The sequence below is a fragment of the Echinococcus granulosus genome (genome assembly GCF_000524195.1).
Source record: "Echinococcus granulosus chromosome Unknown EG_S00112, whole genome shotgun sequence".
Lineage (NCBI taxonomy): Eukaryota > Metazoa > Platyhelminthes > Cestoda > Cyclophyllidea > Taeniidae > Echinococcus > Echinococcus granulosus.
The window spans coordinates 51,659-75,344 of record NW_020170492.1 but is presented as its reverse complement, the minus strand read 5'-3'; the positions used below and the strand labels follow the sequence as shown (position 1 = coordinate 75,344).

General features: G+C 38.8%; 2 protein-coding genes across 2 annotated transcripts; one reads left to right on the top strand and one right to left on the bottom strand. All coding sequences in view use genetic code 11, as the record gives it.

The window, feature by feature from the left end:
• Positions 1–1,741: 1,741 nt before the first annotated feature.
• On the top strand, positions 1,742–5,808 carry EGR_08604 (hypothetical protein; the record flags this gene model as incomplete). The annotated part of the gene is made up of 6 exons (XM_024497853.1): positions 1,742–1,884; positions 2,416–2,598; positions 2,760–2,905; positions 4,942–5,034; positions 5,196–5,223; positions 5,607–5,808. The coding sequence occupies 6 exons, from the start codon at positions 1,742–1,744 to the stop codon at positions 5,806–5,808; spliced, it is 795 nt and encodes a 264-aa protein (XP_024347727.1).
• A 3,360-nt stretch (positions 5,809–9,168) lies between these two features.
• On the bottom strand, positions 9,169–23,314 carry EGR_08603 (hypothetical protein; the record flags this gene model as incomplete). The annotated part of the gene is made up of 15 exons (XM_024497852.1): positions 9,169–9,267; positions 9,352–9,411; positions 10,292–10,516; positions 12,029–12,298; positions 12,761–12,990; positions 14,734–14,887; positions 16,497–16,629; positions 16,914–16,981; positions 17,050–17,112; positions 17,291–17,590; positions 18,477–18,587; positions 18,663–18,893; positions 20,697–20,837; positions 21,543–21,660; positions 22,428–23,314. 15 exons carry the CDS (start codon positions 23,312–23,314, stop codon positions 9,169–9,171), a joined length of 3,090 nt encoding a protein of 1,029 aa, XP_024347726.1.
• Between the last annotated feature and the right edge of the window lie 372 nt (positions 23,315–23,686).

Sequence of the window (23,686 nt, the reverse complement as noted above, 5' to 3'; positions counted from 1 at the left end):
TTGAACTGAAATTTCATCAACTCTGCGTATAATTCAGTCACTTCTGTGAGGCCATTTAGAGGCTGAAAATTCTAACGGTTGATAACTTAACTCGCAATGATGATGTACTGAAGAGGTGAATTTGAGTACAATCACTTCCCTTCATCTGACAACTTAATAATCCTTAATGCGAGACGATGCATCATGCTGGCGCAAAGCAGATTCCCTCATGCTCATATGTTGTCAAGTAAATTTTCGACCACTCAATCCCATTTTCACCTGGATGCGTACTACCAATATAAAGTACTCCGTCTTAGCTATCCAATTAAATATGGAAATTTTTGTTCAAAGGAGAATCCAGAAGTTGGGAGATTGAACATTTATTTCACCCACCGAATAAACCACGGTTTCTTTTTATTATGTACTATTTTTTTAAGTGCAAACACTTTAATTGGGATTGAATCGTGTGTGATACGATGTAGAAGTGATTTGAAATTCCGAGTGCTTTCATTTATGGCACTATTTCTTCCTCTCTAAGCATTTAATACGCGGATATGCCCACACTTGTTTTCTCTATATTTCTAAATATTTTTAACGAGGAATTTACCCTAATTACTGGATGCATGAGCTCCCTTCACTGCGGGGTCCGACTGGGTGGGGAACCGATACCAGAAGGCAATTTGCTCTTAAAACTTTAGTAGCAGTTTAACAAAGTAATCCACTTGGTATTTGGCGGAACACGCATGCGAGTCGATGGTACCAGTGGAGGGGCAGTGGAGTTTGCGTCACTAGGATGGGGGAGGGAATGAAGACCGGTGAAAGACGTTTGGGTCAGGCACAACGACCAAGTGTGACTCATCACTTCCTTATTAGGATGTTCTGACCCGAGACTGAGGAATACGCATTCACCAGTCCAATTGGGCTGACCTCGTTAAAACAACACCAGACTTTTTAGGTGATTGATGAAATAAGCCGCATTCCTCACTTGCTGGTAGGCAAAGGAGTTAGGGCAAGCAGTTTAATGTCCGTAATGGCTGTAACATGTTGACAGTTTTTACAAAACTAACTCTTAGCTAGTAAATGTATTTAGAAGTAAGCAAATGAAGATTCATCCAAAAGGAGCCTTTCTGGCCCATGAAGTTCTTTTTGCTCACTAGAAGGTAAAGGAAACAGCAGAACTTCAGTAAATTGTCCTAGGTAATTTTTGGCTTCATCGGCTTCTCTAGGTTCCAATGATCGTGTTGAAAAAACACTTCACCCTTTCCTTGTGCATCTCACCTTCCTTCGTTTTTGGCAGCCGCCACTGATGTGATTGATGGTGAGAGTCCGTGCTGTCTAATTAACATTGAAAGGCCAGAATGGAGCACAAATTGGCTAAAAAAATAGCAGGCCAAAGGAAGCTGCATGTGGCCTTTGTTTAGAAAGTTTTTAATTCTTCGTTTTTATTTCCTTTTCCAAGCGGGAAATAAATGCTCTTTAGGGTACAAATGGACATTTACAATTACCTTATGAATAGCTAAAAAGCATCGGGCACTTTGACTGGAAAATGGTAGGCCCTTAAAACTACTAAGACATTGAACCATGCATTTAGTTTAAATGCCTAAGCAATTATAAACGAATACTTCCAAAATCATCGCAAATGCTAGTATCAGCGGAACTTGGGCATAAATGCCATGATAACCATGACAATTATTGCTAAAACTAACCAATTTTAAACGGAAATAGCCGAAAAATTACGAACAAGCGTCAATCGTGCGTAGCAATGACGACTTTGATTAGGGGTAATTTAATGCAGTTGATCATTCATACTTTACAAATAAGGTGCATCAACTTTTCTTGTAAAAGTTATGCTAATTACTCACTTTTGAAAATTTCAAGCAAAACAGGAAAAGTACTGCCCACACAGTACAGACGGCAAAATTAAGCCTATGTGCGGTCGCGTGCCTTTTATGCCACCTGGAATATGTTCACTACCGCTCAGTTGAAAACAATACACTGACATTTGGTAAGCGATCAGACCAGAAACATGTGATTTACATGGTGTGCGGGCATGCATGAAGTTTGGTAGGACAAATAAATCATCATAAAGGCACCACCACCGGTTGCTAAGACAACACGTGACCGACTTCTGTGTCGTCCCCCAAGTGTATCCAGAGTGTAGTCGTTGACACAGTGGAATACGTGTAGCAAACCGTGCAGACGAGAACACGACCTCGTTTGGCCATGAGAGAGGGAAAACATGGGAGTGAATTATTTGCTCACCTTTTTCCTCCACGTTTATGCGTGCCTGCTAGCATTCCCGTCTAAGCGCAAAACTTCAATTGTTTATCTCGGGGTTGCAGAAAATCCACTGGCATTTACAGCCTGAATTTCACGGTCACAGAAAGTGGCTTCTGTCTTAAAACCAGATTCACCACTTTTTACTGCGAATAATAGTCAGGAAGGTGCAGAATTTCACAATTCGCTAACTCTTTGCACGTTGAAAAATCATTATATTGTAGTTAAAAACAACTTTATTGCTATTGGTCAAAGTGTAGCTACTGTCAAAATCAGAAATTTATTATTGGTAATTATTCCACGATTAAAAGATATATATATACAGAAACCTTATTCCCCTTGGTAAATTCATTTTCATAAGTCTCATGCCTTCGGAAATGGAAGCGATCTAATTCGCGATCATTTGAAAGTGTGAACAAGTGTTATACAATGATGCGGAGCCTTGAGGAATATTCGATTATTATTTGAAATATCACATATCGACGTCTCCTTATTTTAATAAGGGAAATTCCAGTCAATATATCTCAAAAAGTAAGTAAATATGCAAACTTTAAACGTTATGGGTTTTTTACAAAGTACATCCTATGCAAAAAAAATTCATATTCACATTCCATGATTAGTAATAAAAACGCACATGAGCGCTTCAAAAGTAACATTCGCTATTCACTTCCCAAATAGGAAATCATAATAGATTGCTAGCACATTCCAATTCATTCTTATTGTATGCTGTACCCCTATCTATTTAAAATAACGCACTTAAACCCTTAAAAGACTAAAATAACCTAAATTCTACTCCATAACCACGTATAAGCACCACAACTCATATTCTAAGCATGAATTTGGAGTCGTCAGTTGCGACATTTATTTTTTCTTATTTGCAGTATTGTACAAAACAGACTCCGGAGGAGGTTCAAAAACGCGCACGACGCAATTACCTTCGACGTGCAAGGTCACTCTACAATCAAGGGGGTGCGGCTTACTCGACCCACTACAAGAGGGGGCCTCGAAGGGCCGAAGGAGTGCGCAGGCGGTTCACGCGTGAGGAGCGAAGGACGAAGCGAGTGAAGCGATTGGTTAGACAGTTAAGTCGCAGTTTTCGAGAGTACTACTGCGAATGGCATCGGGAAATCTACACGCTACAACCGGAGTGCAGCTGCATGTGTTGAACAGTTTAAATTGTGTTCCTCCCTCCGCCCTTATGGCTCAGATACTTTCATTGCAAACCATCTTCCTTTCGATTACCAGACGCAGTTGACTACAACTTCCCCACAAACACTACTTAGGCGTATACCTGTAACATATCTTCACCCCTTCCTTTCACATCGCATTTCACTGAACTGTTGTCCTTGCCCTTTTGTGAATACAACTACTACTTTCAAAAATTCATAAGTAGCTACCATAAATATATTTCAAAAAGTGTTTATGAGATAAGACATTTTCTTTTGGTCAACATCATTAACATCACTTTCGGTGATACTTCAACATGACTTCACACTTTTTTCATGCTTGCTGTGGCAACCAAATGTATTAAGGATTACAAAACGTAGGTATGGAGGCAAATTCGCATGGAAGAATGGAAGAACTCGAATGCTTGCACCAGAGCCTTGCGGAACCACCATATATGGCAAATCGCGAGCGAATAGAAAGGCAAAAAAGCGGCACTAAATAAAGCACGTATTTTTCGGTGATCTTCTTGTCCACCTTCCAAAGGCAAATCTGGCATGCATTAGAATAATCCCAATGCTAGAAACATGTGGCTATTAGTCTTTAATTAATAATTTACTATTTAATATTGCTTTGATAAAACCTATATCACACACCGAACGGGTACAAGGAGCAATATACGAGAATAGTGAATGTGTACCACTGGAGTGCGAGGGTTCAATTACTAGAATTTTGAACGACAAACAATCCAAAAGATAGAACAAAAGATTCTCTTTAGCAGCCTTACTTTTATTGATGGAAGGAATATGCCATCCTAGCAATGACCACGCTGCTTCTGTACGATCCCGACAACTCAATGAAAGATTCCCAGTTTACACTCTTCGTTCTATTGTACATATTACCATTCCCAAAGAGCGACACCAGAATAACAACCTCAATCGACGCTGTGAATAGAATTTCAAAATCACCCATGAATAATGAATGTGTTGACACTTTATACATTGATTTTCAGGTAAACATTCGATGGTATCCATAATCCCCTTTAAAACAGCATACGACGAGACATAGTAATGACCAATTTGTGACCGGTTGCCTTAAACTTATGTGCTAATTTGGTTTTAAATTACCATATTTTGTCAAATGTAATAAGTAAAGTTTGGGATTAAATGGGATTGCTTATAAGTAGATATAAAGTAAGCAATTCCGAGATTACCGACATTAAATTTGACCTGAAAACATATGAACGACTTCCCTAAAAATGGATAGATAAAAACTGAAGTTTTTAGAAAGGAACGCTTAGATGCCGCACATTTGAAGAGCATACATTCATTCAATATTGTAAAGCTTGAATACAGTTTCTTTTCTTACATAAAAAGCTCCTTAAAAGGATACCTTTCAGTGTCCAAGCGACGTTCGTTCCATGGGCATCTCGAGCTTTCCAAAGTAAAATAGTTCCAATCTTCAGAGCGCATAAGGCAACCGCGATCTATGTTTGAATTTCAAGAAAAACCCATTTCGTAGCTGCATCCGCACTTCAGTCAGACCTTTCATCTGACCTCGATGAAGAAGGATTAAAAGCGAATCAAATAAACCGAAATGCTGGCTATTTCAAAGGTAAAACCCTTGTAATGACTGACAATTACCCCACCCTTCCCACTGCTTATAGAAAGCTGTGGTAGTACCTTTAGTATATGAGAAATATCACCCAACTTGCTTCATAAAAGTGGATGCCTTGTCACTCAGAGTGGAGACTATTTAAATAGAAACTATTACAGTTACACTTGTAGAGGAAGAAGTAGGCAGGTACCTTCGAGTATTAGAAGCAAGAAATGCTAGTCATTTCAAATTACGAAGTGTAACATGTATGTCACCCAATAACCGAACTGCGGTGTGCACAAAGAATTTTCTGTTTAATTATTAGAGTTTTGAGCACGCAATAACGATTTCACTGTCATCCACTCCCCCACAGCCTGTTGGCCATCGGATTCTGATCGCTGAGTCCTTTATAATGCTAGAATTGGGCACTTAATTGTTAGCGATTCAATTTAACCTTAGGCTTTCATATATGTAGATCTGAATTTCGCATTTGATTTTGAGTTACAGGAGGAAAACACATAAAACTAGAAGCAACAGTTAATTTTTATTGCTGAATGTTATGTACTGTTAGAATTCATTTGAAACATAAGTCAAATATCACCTGAAATGAATGCAAGAATTCACGACAAAGATCTTGAAGGTGATTGTTTTGATACACACAACCATACATCTATAAAAATAATCATTGTAACATCACAACGACTGCCATTCGTTAGTGCACAATTCGTCCAGTGTCCAATTTGTGTTCTGAATATAGACGCAGATGACAGCACTAGATTGAATTATAAGTGATAAGCATATTCACTTTAAAAAAATCACGGAAGCCTTATGAAATGCAACTTTCCGGAAGTGTACACTACATTAATCAATTTTCAAAATCGAGAATGTTTGGTTTAGCCACCTCAAGTGTGGAAATTCTTCTTGCTAGCAATCATGCACTTTATTTCCTTGGCACTTTTACTCAAGATACAAGTGCCCAAATATACCCTTTCTCATTAAGTTTTTTTTAATAAAACAGCTTTGATAAGATTTGATGTTTTATTCACTCCTAGCATGATTGCTCTATCTGATCCACACAAATTTAATCTATGAAAATTTTGTCGTTTGATTTTGGAGCATGAATACGGTACTTGATAAAAGCTAGCTGTTTAATCAAGCTTGCGAAAATCAAACACGTGGTGGGAATGCTTACTTAAAATCACTGAATAAAGTAGAAATTTGTTTATCCACCATAACATTAAATGAATGCTGAGTACTAGCCTTTCTACTGCATTAAAACCAATGTTGGGATTGGAACCCGTCATAGAAATCAAACTATCCATATATTGAACTTGAGCTTTTCGTGATAGCACATAGAAATTTCACTCATTCCTGAAATTGAGCAGGATTTCTAATCATCACCAGTGCTTAAAGCTTGTTTTAGCAAATTTACTATGAATTAATTCCATATTAACAATCATACTATTCACAAAATGAATTACTTGTCACCTTGATGTGTTCCAGGCCCTATTTTCAAGCGTATTAAATGTGTCTGGCGATTGTCACGATTTTTAGCAGATGGAAGGGACCGGTAGAATCAGATTACAGACGCAAATGTACAGCCGAAAAAATATTACGCCACACAACCGACACACATACGTGATTCATTTCGTAATACGACCTGTCTCCGGTACAGTCACGTAATCTCACCGTCTCTCCGTTCCTCCTCCTATGCGCAAAGCCCGAGAAAGACGCTTGATGTCGGTAACCCCGGCAATGAATCAAAGAACGAATGTTGTACATAGCGAACTTAGGAGAATTTTGCTTCAAATTATAATCTTCGCATTTTCAGGAGATCGCAAATCGTTCAGGGACAAATTTGGAGTGCAAAATATTGCTTTACTATTCAATGAAGTGGGAGTATGCTTCAATGAATGGCTCCATCTTTACTCGGCGCAGGGAGTGAAATGAAAGGAATACTTTTCTGAACACCAAATCACCACAGCTAGCTTTCAAGTTCTTTGAAACAAAGCTTGTTAATTAAATTCGGGGCAACAATTTAGAAATAAAAGTGCTACTTATGCGAGTTGAAAGTAAGAAGCAGTTCCGTCACAAAAATATCATTAATGAAAAAGTTTTTCTCCTCATTAAAGTGCATACTTTTATGTAAGTACTATTTAGTTAATGCGAACTATTGCCAAGTAAGTTTCCATATCAGTCAATGCAGTAGCTGAGACAGGCTCAGGGTCAGCTCAACCTAGACGCCAGTGATTAAGATAGCGGGAAAGGCTGGTATTGGGTACATGGAAAAGCATAAGGCGATGAAGAATTAAAAAAAAGCTCAGAGCCCCAATTCGCAGGTGCTTAAATCTACAGTGGACTTTAAGCTCCTATGGCGCAGCGATGGGATGCTCAGACGCAGTAAAACAAAGCAGTTTAAACGGTTCAAAATCGACCTTATGTATGTCTGTCAGCGGCGATATCAAATCGCCGCTTCGGAAATCCCACCCTAAACATTTATTCCGAGTAATACACGCATGCTCCCTCGCAAAGTCAAATCTTCATGCAAAAATGGTAAACGAAATCATCCAGAGATATTTACAATTGCGATAGCCAATTTCGTGGACAAACAAACCGTATTACGGTATCACATGCCTAAGCGCTGATCCCAATCCTTGAGTACCGCAGTGATGAAAAGGTTCTGAATGATTCAATGAACTTTTCTTACATATTAATATGTAATTTCGGAGTACAGAATAAGAATATCCCGCATTTCATGGCACCCGAGACTATAAGTGTGTTAAGCACTAAAAATCAGTGTTCACTGTCGGAAATGCAACTGGTAACTTCCACTTTCATTGAAAATTGAGTTTTCATTCAGAAATTTGGCAATTTGATGGAACATCTTTCATACTTTATCCATAATATCACAAACAGGGAAGTTTGATATAGAACTAGCAAAAAACGAGTCATGCTTTATTTTTGAATGACAGAGATCACTTTCCAAGGATTTCCTAGAAACCCACGAAGATCGTGTTTGGGGAAACGTATTTAAACATATAATCACCATATGAAATGGGGATCTGCTTACTCTACTTTGTTACTACGAATGGTTTATCGACCAGAGGAGATAGTAAGTGAAGAATTTACAATTAAACGGATCTTAGTCAAACTATGCAAAAATTTTGACGTTGGCAAACAGTTTTTCGTGAGAAAATACTACAGTTCAGCATAATTTTCGCAATGATAGTCACTCGGAGTAGCGGAGATTCGCATTTTTCTCAACAAGAAACCGTAAAATCTTGGCGATGTTGCGACAATCATCTAAAATAAAACATCGCATAAGCAAGTAACTTCGAAGAAGCAATGGCCAACCTATGCCACTGTGAAGGCGACCTTCGTGAGGGATGCCTAGATTCCTCAACATTGACACGACCCCATCAACATGATGACCGGTGTATTCAGTATAAGCCTAAAGTGGTAAGTGTATTTAATCATGAATTATGATCCGAACCCAAGTAATGCTACGATTTTTGAAGGAATTAAGAGAAAATAATAGATAGTGATGACAACTGTGCAGTTTATTAATACTAATGAGTTCTCGTGGCTTGAATTTCATTAAATTAGTTATTTTGCCATAAAAAGGTTTCCTTAGTTCTCAACGTTCCTCACTTATCGAAATTAGAGATTACATGGAAAACTCAATGATAAATCAGGATGCAATATTTAGCTATGAATGCACAATTAACAAAGTGGTTGGAACTAAAAGCGTAGCGTTTTTTAAATAAGTTGATTGAAATTCTCAAAAGATGAACTAATATGGAGGAATAAAAAGTGCTTAACTTCTTCACATTTATCCACCGTCGGCAATAAGGTGGAACTTGACAGCCGGAAATAGAGGCCTGATGGGGCAACCTAAAGCAAGGATAAGTAAAATGCAAAGCCTTGAATTTGCCTCGAAGCTACGCAATTATAAAATACAGGTCAGAAATCACGAGACGCTAATTAGCATTTTATCATTATCAGCAGTAACCCAAAGAATAATTTACTTCATTGAATAAACTTAAAGTTAAGGAAAAGTAGCAACGTTAGCGTTTTCATATCTACAATTCACTAAATGCCAATGATTAAACAGCTACTCATGCAGATAGCGACGTGAAATTGTAGGTTCTCTCACATGAAACGCAAGTCCCAGTCTCCACAAGTAACGAAGGTAAAAGTCGACTTTTCCTTATCAGTTGGGAAATGGCTATCCACCCAATCCTCGAATTTCTGCGAGGAAAAGGAAGTGTGCGCAGTTCTTGTTGACTCAGGTTGACTCCTAGTAATACATGGGAGCAGTACGATAAGACTCACTTTCATGATGGTGGAAAATGTCGGCTGAGAATCCACCATGTCCTGAATTATTCCGGTTAACTGAAGGGGTGAAAGTTAAAATTAGTTCAGCTATACCGAATTTCTACTAATTCGAATAAGTAGGTTTGTGTTATCTGATAACTGTAACCCAACGCTACAATCCAAAGTTAATATTTAATTACTGTGCAGCATTAAAAATAACTCGACTCCTCATAGAACTAGGATAAAGCGGACCATTCGAACAAACCTGCATTAATTTTGTCAACTACTTCTCTGTAGCCTCTGCCGCTGATCATTGAGTAAATCGACTTCGAATTTTTGCGGGACCTTAGTCACATGCCAACTTACTTGAAAGCATTCAGCTTCCCATAAAATCAGTCAGAAAATGAATTCTGACATTTAAGGTTTCCCTTTAACTACATATTTTAAAAGTCCTGTTCGACCTATTACTTTATTTCATAATAAATAATACAGAATATAGTACTCATTTTTTTTCACATTTTTTGCGCATAATTAGAGGTGTTTCCAGTAGAATTTAACAATATTTACAATTCAAGGTTCTTGTCGAGATTGAAATCAACTTAGTAATTGCATAAACGGTTAAAAAACAGAAAATTCAGTCTCTCAAACAAATTAGCAATCCAAGTTTTCACAAGGACCAATGATAGGGAGGCTTTACTTAGGCAACTACAGGAACAATCGGAAACTTCGAATAAGCAGACTTGGCATAATTTTTGAAATGGCAATATTTACTAAATATAATAATGCAACGAGATGACAATGCTAATTCAGCATAAAAAATTACACAACTATACTATAGTAATCGAGTAAATTCCATCACACAACCAATATGGGAGCAAAATGGAACGTCTTTAATGGAAATTAGCCTCTGAGGACTTAAAAACTGAGAAACAATCCTACCATTTGAAAGAGGACTCACCCTGGTGCAGAAATCAGAGAGTTGAGGACGAATGACAGGTCGCACATATCGATGGAAACAGTCGATTTCACGAAAGCTTTGTCCCTCCAGCAGAACTACCGGGAATTCGATTATTTCCTGGCGCTGAATGTGACCACGTTCAAAGCAGGTAGCTTCAAAATCGAGAACCATAAAGCTGCGTATCCCTTTCACCAGTTGACCAGAAGAGTTCACGTATCTTCTGGCCTAGAAAAATAGAACGAATTCCTACTTTACATCTTGTTAGTAGGACAGTTCATAAATTCACGAATTTATTTTAGTTGTATTAGTCCACAAAAATAATCCCATCATTTATTCGCCTCTACTTATGTAGTAGAGCCAAACAAGCTAGCAACTTTAAATTACAAACAGACAGCCGCACAAAAATGCCGTCAAATATCTCAAGCTATTTTGTAAAAAAAAACAATTTTGAAATGCTAGTCCAGTATTTCTGTTTTTGAATTGAACACCTATCGATATGAGTGTATTCACACGCAATGAGACTGTGTGTTAAATTCACTGAGACAATGATCTAGAACTGCCGCAATTCATGAAGATATCTTCAAAAAACATGAGAATTAAATCAAATTTTTGATAACGGGGGGTACAAAAATAACAACAGAGCATTTTGAGAATCAAAACCTATAAGCGATGATTATTTTTGCGCTGGACATATCATACCGCTAACGACCGTGTTAAAGAGAATGGTACTAAGGATTTCCACCCTTTTGCAGGATTGACACAGCGATACATTCGCAAATATAAAAAATTTATGAGAGGTTAACATTCCCAACTCGTGTAGTTCATATTTGACCTGGGGAATTAATTTTTGTGCAAATGATTTCAGTTTTGATTACGACAAGCCCAAGATTTAGATGTGTTAAAAAAGTAACGGCGCCCTTAGTTTGACATTAGTTAATCTTCCCATTGATAATGCGACAAAGGCAAGCATGCGATTCCACCATCGACACACGAAGAGGGTCGCATCAAGTTAGCGATTTAAATTACTAAACGAAAGGCCAAACAAGCCGCGCCACAGAACCGTGGCTCTAAATTAGCTACACCAATATTTGTGCACAAGTTTAGAGAACATTAACGATTCGGAAAGTGCACCAAAGCCAACTCCAATAACCTAAATGTTTCCCCTTTTGTTCACTTGGTAGAACAAAAGTGTATATTGGCCGCTAATCAGTGTGCGAAAACGGTGGAGGAGTACGAAGAAAAGCCAGAAATGGTGTATGCTCATCCAGCAAGGTCATCGCAATCGACGTTCCTAGCAGTAAGCGCAATATCTTTGTGAAGATGAGTATTCCCCGTCCGAGAATAGAAATAAGAACTGGAAAGAAGTCATCTGAGCGAATGAAGCACCCTTTTGAAATTTCAAGCATACTACAGCGGTGGAGAATCTCTAAGTATGAGTAATGTTAACCAGGGCTGTCTCGGAGAGAAGTAAATGATTTAAAGACAATTTGGTCAGGCAGCCCCCACTTAAATGACCAACAATAATCATCAATACGACCAAATCAGGAAACACACAAGAAAACAAAAATATCAGTGTAGAGCATCGTTATTAATCTCTATCTCGACTGATCCAAATGACATGGGTGGATGGGAGGTAGAGAGCGGAGAAGGGAAGGAGAGAAAAAAGTTATCACAGAGGCAGCAAGAAAAGAGTAAGATTGGAATCTAGGAGTGATTTTCCGCCTCATAAGCAAGCACAGCCTCGATGATTTCCACTGCAAGGCGTTGGAGGAGGTGGGCACAGGCCTTTTGAGATTCCGATGGACCCAGCGATACCGCCTCCTCCGCCACCACTGGCTCCATACCTGTTACGACGGGACTGCCCGACATCGGCGGGCCGGTCTGGCCCTCGTCAAACGCTGGCAGGCGTGCCAACGCGTCGCCAGGGGTAACGAAGGCCAGAGACGCCGACTGATGAGAGTGGTATAGCGAAGAGGACGACTTGTAATTACTCACTTTACGCTGTGGCTGGAATATTGAACAGGTGCATTCTGTTAAAAATAAAATTGGTACTCACATGGAATTTGCAAAAGGCCCAGATTCATTGGTAAAACCACAGTGGTGAAAGAAGGCAAATTTTGATATAAGGATTTCATGCAAACGAACTATGGGTTTGGACCGATAAAAGCGACCCAAAACCTTTCTGAGTTGAATGTTTTACTAGTTAGACATACCCTTATTTGACCAGATACATCTATTACTAATAGTAAAAACCTTCATACTAAGCGAAAACAGTTTATCGCTTATTGAACGAGTTCAAATCAAAAAGAGCGTTTAGTGAAAGGACGCTAGAGGATGATCACGATCCAGAAAGGGGGTATAAAATGGCACGAAAATGCATCCTCACACTAACCTAAAAGTACATCATAAGCAGCCAGAGGTCAACTCTCACGCGATAGTACTTAAAAGGAAATGGAGTATTTCACCAACCGGTATAAAGTAGAGTGAGGAACAGAGAGAGCGCCAAGATTCGGGCACAACGACTGGACCGCTCTTCAGCACCCCGCCTTCAGCGGCCTCGAGATTGAGGCCGAAGATCTGGCGTAAGGGGTGGGAGCTGGTCTGAGCAGCACACAGTGTTGCTACGTCGGTGGAGACCACAAAGAGAAGAAACCGCTGCAGGTTGGGACATTCGCGGAGAATGGGCACGTAGCGAGTATCTAGGGGAACGGCAAGAGAGAAAACGAAATAAGCGAATGACATATTAAGAGTCGAAACCAATGTGATAAGCTGAGAACGACTGATTGAAATAAACAAAAGGCAGCTTCCAATCATTAGAGAACTGAGTCAGCATTCGAAAAATAGATTGGGAGATAGCCTCATCAGGTAATTTAAGCAAGGAGAATTGAAATTTGTAACTGACTAAATTTCGCCAGGGCGAAAATTACAACAAACAAAATCTTATGATGGAGATCCCACGATCTAAATTAAATCATGAGATGGACGCCTTTGTGAAATTTCAACGTCAGTAGCCTGAAATGATGAAGTCAAGTGACACAGCGACGGTTAAGTTACCACCACAACCTTTTTACTATTGCAGCCGATTCGTGCTTCAACAAGATGCGAGTTTCGCATAATGCAACCTTCTTCAAATGGGCTATAATCGAAGCAGATAAAAAAGTCAGTCAATATTATAAAAATTTAAATTTTGTGATACAGAGACCGAGATTCAAATTAAATAATGAGGTAGTCCCCTGCACGAAAGTTACGATTAAATGACCTAAATAAAAAAAGATGTGAATTATAAAGTGGTAATAATAACTGCCAAAATTTAACCATCACACGGAAGACAAAAGCCTGAGATTTTTCATGAAGATGAAAGCAAACAAAAGTTTTTTTGCTTGGTGTACTTTCGCATTGATCATTTGGCAGAGCCTATAAATAGACGCCACGGAACAATCCGAAAAGGGCTCAGTGAATTAAGCTTTTTTGGCTAATAAACTGCCCAAAGTACGAACACCTACTCCGAAGGAAATGGAAGTCCCACGAGGAGGCACAATCATATGCGCAAATTGCGTCGTACGATGGAGAAGTGCGTTGCTATTTTGTGACAGAACACGAAAATTTTGACAGCGAATCTGATACTGCGTCGAATCGGAGCCTCAACAAATTTGAACGGGTCCAATTTGGCTACCAGACATCGACATTTGTATCAGAAGGTAAACTTCATGTTAGCACAATGAGCTCGCCATTATAATTAAAAGGGACTAATAATCAAACCTTCTCACCAACCAAGCATCTCCATCGGCGATCAGTATTGAAAGTAAATAGGACGTATTTGGTTTATAACATTAACACTGGAAAATTTCAATGCGTTCTCGCAGACGCGCACTTTTGAAAATTTCATACCAGGCTAGCATTTATTACGTGATCTCTGAAAACCTTTTCGAGTTAGAATTTGCCAGCTTTTAAATTTAGATGTACAATTTACCTTTGACTGAATAATGAATACCTTCAAAAGTAGAGTAGCGTGAAACAAAAAAGGCATCCTTCACTATAACTAGGTGATAACGTATGTTAAATGGAAGTGATTACCATCTAGTTATACACTAACAAACACTTCGCGGTTGTGCAAAGCAATAAACAGGTGACGGTTTTCTATGCGTACGGCAAATAGGACCAATTTTTGTCACCATAGCAACAAAACCAACTGTGGTAATGAATGTTTGCAGCATTTAATTGCGGAATTTCACACTTCTTCAAAATCGCTACAATAGAAGGTTAAATCAAGATAACTCCGACGGATAAAACCATCAAGTGCGGCAAAGTATGAAAGAAGCTTGGCCGCCACTTTCCATTGCGAGTACACTTGCATATTTCAGGCACACAACAGCAACAGATGAGGCTTTACTGATGTGAAAGAAAAAATCGACGAAGGAGAAATGGGGTAAATTCTGACCTACTTTTTTTAGTGAGAATGTGGTGAATGGCCCAGACAGCCCAGAGGTGAATCTCAAGTCGACTGTTGGAGTCAAGGATGAGCGATTGGAAGGGATGGAAAGAACGATAGGCGACCATTTCATTCTGCGGTGGCGTCCATTTGCACACAGCCTCACCCTAGAAGACGGAGAAGCCACTTTAATAACGAATCAAAAGGCCTGCTGAACTTCCAATTTACAGCGCTACTAGCTCAAGCTATAGGTAAATCCTATGGTTTCTGAGATAATGGCATCCTAATGGGTGTCAAAATATTGTTCATAAGAAGGAGATTCAAAGTCGGTTTAGTACTTAGAGAAGTAACCAACTTCACCTTCTGGGTCAGTTAATTTTGGGAGTAAATCCGGTTCCCAACATAAAACGCACATTTCTAGGAGCTCAAATATGCTATGTGGAAGAATTTCCTAATAAGTCAAACAAAGAGGTGGTTTTAACCGATTACCGACAACCTTTTAATATGAATTAGGAAAATTTGGTTATTAGGTAGTGCCAAGTATTGACTGAACAACCAAATAACAACCTTAATGGTTTTAGGAACATTCCTCAATTCCAAGGTAGGATTTATGGTATAGAGTTATAGTCTTCTCGGGGTCGAAACATCCAAACTGAATTAATTTTAGCCGTAGTGGTGCAAACTTTAAGTGGGCCGTGATTTCGCCAATTTACTCAATTAATTAACTTCCATAACGAAAAGACTTTTAAGAAATGAAAGCTGAGTTAATTAAGAGGTTAAATGCAATCTAAAAGACTGGTATTCGGGATGTGGCATAAGTTTCTAATGCAAAAAATGCTTTACGCAAATCAGATGTTCATAACAGGAAAATGGGGTTCAATACAGTTATCTTAATGTTTCAGTTCCTTACTGTTTCGTCAGACTAGCTCGCCAGGACAGCAAAACGGAGACTGTGGTGAAAATGGACCACATTAGATTCGTACTGTTCCAAGTACATTTATGTAAACCATAGTTCTAAGAAATCACAGACCTAGTGGATATCAAAACACATTTTTGTTGAGAAACCTAGGTAAACAACGCTAAATAGTAATGATGTGCGCAGCATTTCAAATGAATACTGTCTGAATTGCATTGACAAGTGAAATAAGAGACATTCATGGGGACTATCCCAAAGCATGAAGCGGCACTAGTTACCAGTGGAGTAAGATTTAGCTCTTAAGTGGGGGCAAAGACAAATCCTCAGGTGTTATTGTAAGTTTTATTATGAACCTAAGGTGGGCTAATTCAGAGACGCGAATAGCTTGAAATGCACATAACAATTGCTGTGATACAACAGTAGATATATATCCTCCATCAGGGCACTTATCATGAAAAAAATAGACTTTTGACGTTTTTACATATTGCTTTATCTGCAAACAGGGTGATTTCATAGACCAAAACTCCCATAAAATCGGAAACTTTTTAATACAATATTCAAACAAAATGACGAAAAGGTCAAATTACCGAGAAACAACATTTCGTTCATTCAACATGTCAAACAAACAAGAATTTAAAAAGTGCAGCTATCTTCAACGACCTAATATTTTGAAGCAGTGTAAATAAGTGCTTTCACGAATGTAATTTATTAAATTCGACTCTGACATTTTGTTTGAAAAATGTGCTACACGTTTAACAGCGGATTAAAATGTAATGCATGTTCGAGACATGTTTACAATTAAGCAGTAGTTGCAACTTAGAAAATATTAATGACTTAATGAATATGGAGAGGCAACTCACCAACACTCGAATGAATTCAGCTTTGTTATACTGCAGAGCAGAGATCCACACATCATCAGGAAGACAGGCGAGATGAGAGACAATTCCTGCGGCGAAGTAGCTGATCTGAATACTTGAGTGACTTAGCATTTTACTAATAGGAAGAAAAGCGAAGAAAAAGGCAATTAGCAAAAATAAAACCAAGAAATAATTTGGCCCATTAATAACAATTAATTTTGGAAGAGGCACTCACAGGGTCAGCACCCCATAAAACATAAAGCACAAAAATGTGGATAAAATAACGTTTTCTGAAAAAGCTACGATTTCTACCATCAAACAGCAAAAGGTTTTAGACCGAAGCCACACCAATAAGTTAGAATATAACTTAAAATGAAGTGACAATCTTCAAAATAGTAGAATTCGTGGTCCGAAACATACTTGAAGAAGTCCATCAGCGGTTCAATGAGCAGAGTATTCTTAGTAGAAGATACTTCAGCCACATTATTCTGAAAGCGGAGAAAGTAAGGCGATGGGTATAAACCCTAAATTCGCAGCTACAATGAAATCAACTTACCAATAAGCCGAGGCACTTGGTATAAACGTGATTCTTAAAGTCTTCCTCCTCATTGGCCATTTTCTGTGAATATCAAAGGAATAATATTAGGTGAAATACGGGTTTGCCCTCCCAGATCTTATTAATAAAGATTCCACACTTTAAAGGCGTCTCATTTATTGCTTAAGAGAAAGCATTTGTAAGGATCCCAAACAAAAAAGAGGAATTTTCAAACAATTCAAAGGGAGGATAATGAACCAACCTTGAGAACCTTTGCGTAGATAAGGAGACCGCCAACCTTAACGAAGGCCTGGCAGGCCTCGGGACACTCATCGGTAAGGTTCCAAAGAGCGGAGAGCGTAAAGCGGAGGGTGGTGTCGTAGACGGGCGAGCCCTCAAGAGCCACCTCGGCGTGGCCTAGGTAATCCAGCATATTGTCGTGCGACTCGGCCAGCAATGCGTCCACATCGCGTTGGAGGAGGCACTTCTCCACCACGTACATTAACAGCTGCTGGAGACGCTTGTGGTCGGAGGAGATCTCGCGCAAATCGGCGGTAGGGATCTGCAAAGAGTTAATCATCAGTCATTTTCAGGCTTAGAGGACCGTCAATTTCATTGAACTCCGATCCTAGATTCCAGTTAGCAAAATCGACTGACCGCATTTTTTTTGAAAAGTTACCGGGCAAAATACACGGTGCCACTAGTCTGAATCCCGAAATACGCTATAACGCCGGAGTTTAGAAGATCCTAAAATAATTTAAGAGGGACGCCGGTACTTTTGATAGTTAAAACATTTAGGTACCTTTGACATTGAGTATCGTTGCATGTTACATGCATGTAAACTGGGGTTCGGGCCTTAAAACAATGTGACTGCAAAAATATTTCATTATAAAGAAGAATAAGATTCAAAAGATCTGCCAGTTACCAAGTGAATTTCCGAGGCCAATCTTACAAATTTAAATTCTTTACAATCCCTAAACTTCAAATTAATAAAAAAAGGATTAAAATTATTGCGTTAAGAAATAAATTCAAATAGTTTCCCTGAAGATTCATTTATTCACCATTTATTGTTGATTAAGGGACCGAATGCACTCAATTTAGCGCCCATTCCAGCCTAAAACATCCAGTTTCTCACATGAAAGCAGCTATTTTCAAAGGCTCCCTAAGGAGTAGAAATTAGCGCCGAGAGAAAACAATCCCATAACATATAAGTTCTCAAAAAACGCCTTTTCATAACTTCAAGAAACTTTAAAACCTACAAATTTACTCAAACTGTTGTATTTAAAGTCGACAAAATCCAATTTACACGAGTTAACTATCTACGAGAAAAACAACACACTTTTTAGATGAAACAAAGTTGGCGATACCCAAGATAGAAAAAGCAGGTTATCAAGAAAAAATGGGCTAAAGCATTTTCAAACTATGAAAGAAAAACGTTCGAAACTTACTTCAGCAGCCAAGATGGAAATAATCGCTACGCCCATGCGTTTCATGTGGATATCGTTGAATTTTATGAGACTTTTGAAAACTAATTCGCAGCAGCGCTTGCAGCTGAATTGCTACAATGAAAAAGGAAGCAACAAAACTTGATAACTCACAAAGGCAGAAGTAATGCTGGTAGAGATCCGGCTTACAGCCCTATGAAGGACGTTGTCGCTGCATAAAGTAAGAAAGCAGTTCTTTAACAGCTGCACCTGTCCCTGGTGGTGTTCAATAGACATGAGAGTGATGCTGACAGCTCGGTTGAGCAGCTCTAATGGTAAATGAGCTGACTGCTCGCCTCGAGTTAGGTTGTAGACCACGGCCGTACCCGCCAGAATCATATCCTGCTTGTTCATGTGCAGTCTCATCACCCGCAACACGGCCTATGGGAGCAAAAATGTTGTTTTCATGTTATGCAAGAGGAATACGTAGGCCGATCTGGGTACATGAAAATCCACAATACCCATGCACTTGAACACGAAAGTCAAAAGGATAAACATAGCCATCTCACTAACTGGGTAGCGGAGGACAGTGATAGGGCGAATTGGCTTATGGATGAAAATAGTATCTTACTTTAGCTTAAGAGAAACTAACATTTTAAGTATTGGCGGAAATTCGACTGTTGGATGGAAATTAATGGAGCGGTCGAACTATGCCTTCAAAGTAGTAGCTCAATCATTTTGAATATTACTGAGACAAAAAGCGTGTGAAATAATTAAGTTAAAGGGTTTTTCATGTTGACAGTGACATCTAATAGTTTAAAAAGCTGCAACGAAGAGGAATCACAAACTACTTATTTGCCACATTTTATTTCGAATAATAGCCACCCAGCTTTCGAGCACACATTCAAAACGGAATAACTATTATGCCTGTGAACATGATAAAAATTGAATCAATGGAATTACTCAATCAAGGCGACTTTAAACGGAGTAGTAGATTTAAGAGCAAACAAAGCGAAGTTGAAAAGTAATCTACTTTAATATGTAGCTCAGTTATTAGTATCTTGCAAATTAGAACGATCGTTTAGCATACCTTATGACATTTCGGGCACTTAAATTTCAAAATTAAAGAAAGCTTTCTCAAGGTATCGATATTAAAGCACTCTATCACAGAAGCGCTATCAAGGCGGTGATGCAGATTTTAGCTACTGGAAAGAAATTAGCGGTCAGACAAGTGGCATTTGAAAGGTAAAGCGAAACTGAAAACGTGACAACGAAAAGATACGCTAACTGTTTTCACTAAATGCCATAGTAGTTGGTTTCAACATCAGAATGGATATTTTTGGAAATGCTTAAGTTTGGGTGAATAGAATAATTCCATTACCAAGCCCATATAGACACAATTGATCACAAGATAGCACAGAATTCGCTAAAAAGCTCTTTAGGGACTGAATATTCGGCAAAAATAAGCTCACATACAATTGGTTGTGAAGGACGACCGTGTGCCGCCCCTGTAAGTTACCGAATTTTAACTCAATCCCATAAAATACGAATCATCCAAAACTAAGGAAACTCGGCAATAACTTTACGGGTTCTTGAAGGTGCGAAAGACAGATAGCTCAATTCCAATAAAGCATTCCGAATTTTGCAATATCACATTTTATCAAAGCACTAAACCACATTTTTTTTTACAAAAGCCACCAGAAACAAACCGTTGGAGCAAGTTGTATACTTCTTTAAACATTTCATTATTAGGTTAATTATGGCAATCGGACTGAGGCAGTGAATTAAAGATTCATCTAAATCAGAAGCTTAATGGCGACAGTTGCTTGAAAGATATTCAAAGGAAAACCATTAAAACAGGAACAGATAAATTACGGTTGCATATACAGAAGCAGGTACTACGAAGGTTTGTGCTGATTTAAATTACGCTTCTACAAGCATATTTTATTCACTATAATATGATGAATGATTCGATTTTAAGTCGAAATTAGCCAAATTAAAGAATCCTTTTTCAAAAAAGTGTAGTTCAGAAAATCATTATCAAGTTAAGCCCGTGTTTGCATGTTTGTCGAAACTGCTTGTTGATCGAAAGATGCGAGGATACACGATTCCTACATCGCGATGTTCGCTTACTTTGCTAGTAATACAAGCATTATGATAAATGACAAAATTGCCAGTTATTCAATGGTAAACAAAGTCTTCTATTAAATGGTTTTTAAGAAAGGATGAGATAGCATAACATACGGCCAGAAGATCGGGATTTAGCCATTCTCGAGAGATGGTCTCTTCAAAAATGTTGTGAAATGCGTTCTGAAGGTAAATTCGACGATCCTTGTTCCTCATCAATGTGTTCAAAAGCGGTGTTTCGCCTCGGTCACCAAGCATCTGGGCAAAAAAATGTGTATGGGATAGGATTAACGATACGTACGATGGGGAAACAATATTCTCCAGTAAAGGGCACATTTTAAAACAGGAGTATTTTTTAAAAATGCCAGTTTTCTCCACTATGGCCAAGGAAAATTTCTCATTCGAAAATTTACATATTTATCAAAAAAACTTTAGGAAAATTCCATCCGCCCCTATTCGCCACACCTGTATTTTGCATCAAATAAAGGATAAGCAAGTAGAGAATCAAAATGGTAAGAGAGAAACCTGAAAGTAAATCTTATAATACGCATTGTACGGTAATTGCGGCTAAACTTTTGTATCCATGAGGCCGAGCCATTCGGTTAAATTCTGAAATAACTACTAAAGTCGTCAAAACCCAAAAGGACTCGATAGCTATAGAACAGTAACTATTTACATCTTATGAGCGCATTAATCAATTCAAAATAATGAGATTTTCACAATATTGGAGATGAAACCACTTTGTCAGAAAAACTGCAAATAATGACTATAAATAGAATACGAGTGCAAGGCCTTAGAGGCTTGAAGGGTAGGAGAACAAATAACCAAAAACATAGCAAAGTATGAAGAAATCTATAGCTACGATTCACACTGAGGAACTAGAAAAAATACGGATAAATTACGCCTTAGCTCAGAACTATGAAGGGAGGAACAAAATCGAGTCTTGAAAGTGGTAAAACTAACCGTGATGTGTGGATATTTCAAAGAAAGCTGGTAGATACCCTCCAGTTCGTGATTTTGGCGGGAGGGCCATGCTGCGAGACCGAGGAACTCCAAATTCGGGTGATTCACGATAAAGTTCCTAGTAAAAAAATCAGTGTTTAGGGCCTATGAAGGTTTTGATTTAAGATGGAGCCGTGATGCAGAGTTCCGGTGTAGGTCGGAGCAGATTGATTTGACATAATATGTAATACGCTGATCAATGAGATGCACCAGTGATTAAGTGTAATGAATACTCAGATTATCAGATCTGATAAAGTGGCTGCTGTATTTCAGCTTCACAAAAGGGATGCACGGACATCTGCCGGACAAATCGGATTAAAATTAATCGACTACCACATCCATTGATCTATAAAACTCACTTGCGTCCTTGAATTTGATTAAATCAAAACAACAAATGGCTGGCCTTTGAATTTTCCTAACAAATATAGCGGTCTCGTGTCCCTAAACACAGTGAACGACAAGTTCTAAGTTTACGTACCATCTTAACAAATTTACAGTGCCGACAAATGTTTGCAGGGGACTTAGAGAAAACTTGTGTAAGGCTACAATATTTCCTATTTTCATGCCACCGGTTAGTTAAAAATAGGTTCAAATTGTAATATGGCTTTTAAAGAGCTAAAGGGGAGAAAGCTAATACCCGAATATATCCTAGGGAAGTGTGATTCTACAAAAATACCACTTTATGCTAGGCGTCAAAAAACTAGTCCGGGGTAGATTTCAGTTTGGAAATTATTATCTTGCCTTCCTTGAAAAATGCGCAATCGAAACTCATAGAATTACGTTTCAATGAACCTTATATCAATAAGTAGTTCACGTCAAATTCAAATTCGGTGAGTTTTAACTAACCTAACATCACTGAGTTTCAAACTGAACTGGTTTCCACAAATATCGAGGTGAGTCAGATGCGGAAGGGTCCCAGGTGCACATAAGCGACTGACGATGGGGAGACGCGGTTTGTCCCTATCCGAAGCTGAGGAGACATCAAGCACTCGCAACTCCCTCAGTTCAAACACTGTCAACAGGACGCGCTCGAGTACTTGCCTACTGTCCAGGTTGAGTTTGTGCATGATGAGACCCATGAGAGTGCCTCTCAGATCCAACAGAGAGGTTATATTATTAATATTTGTCCGCGAAATGTTAAGGTATTGAAGTCGGGGAAGTAGTTTGACCGCGTTTTGTAGACACTCTGTGGTGAATTTAGTGCGGCTGACATTGAGGGCTTGGAGGTTTTTAAGACGCCCCAGAGAGATGATCACAGGCAGCTTATTCTCCTCAATGGTAGTATTCGAAACATTAAGTGACACCAGGTTATCTGCCGAAGCCTCACTCAAGCAACTGATGAGGCTATTAAGATTTGTTTGCTTCAGACTGGTCGCAGTCAAATTGTAAAGCTTAAAGTCACGCAGAACACGCAATGTGGATGGATTGACAGAGACGTCACGTAGTACAGGCGAGACCAAGTCAACGTACTTTATAGAGAAAAGACTAAGGTATTCGTCCCGCAAAATTTGCCTCTTGCACAATTTCAGGAGAATTTTCTCAGCCGGTCGTGCCACGATTCGGCAGTTGGGATGAGGAAAACGCCAAACATACTTAGGCTCACTGCAGTCTGAACACCTTGTGATTACGTAGTGCAGATTTTTAGTTATCCATCGAACGCATGTATCTTCCAATGAAGGAACCGCGTCTAATGTAGAAAAATCACCACCACAAAGCGTCAGTAGATAATACATACTGTGTTCGCAAACAAATAGGCATTAGAACTTTTAGCTGAAAAAAATACTAAATTCTGCATTGAAGCGTACCTCTCAGCAAAATAAGACCTATGCAAATGGACTGTGGCATACAAATTGCGACTTAACAAAACAATCAAAATATTGCATGCTAATATGTTCGACGATATTCACCAGCTTTTAAAAAAAATGGGTATCCTTTTGGATGTTCCGAATATTGTGAATTAGCACAGTGCAAAAAATAACACGTCTACTATGGGGAACCTACAGCGATCACACATTGGTCCGTCGGGCTAGTATCCTCAAATATGAAAATGCAAGGGCCGGGCTAAACTAGCATTTTGAATTAACCAGGCCAACGATTGTTATTTT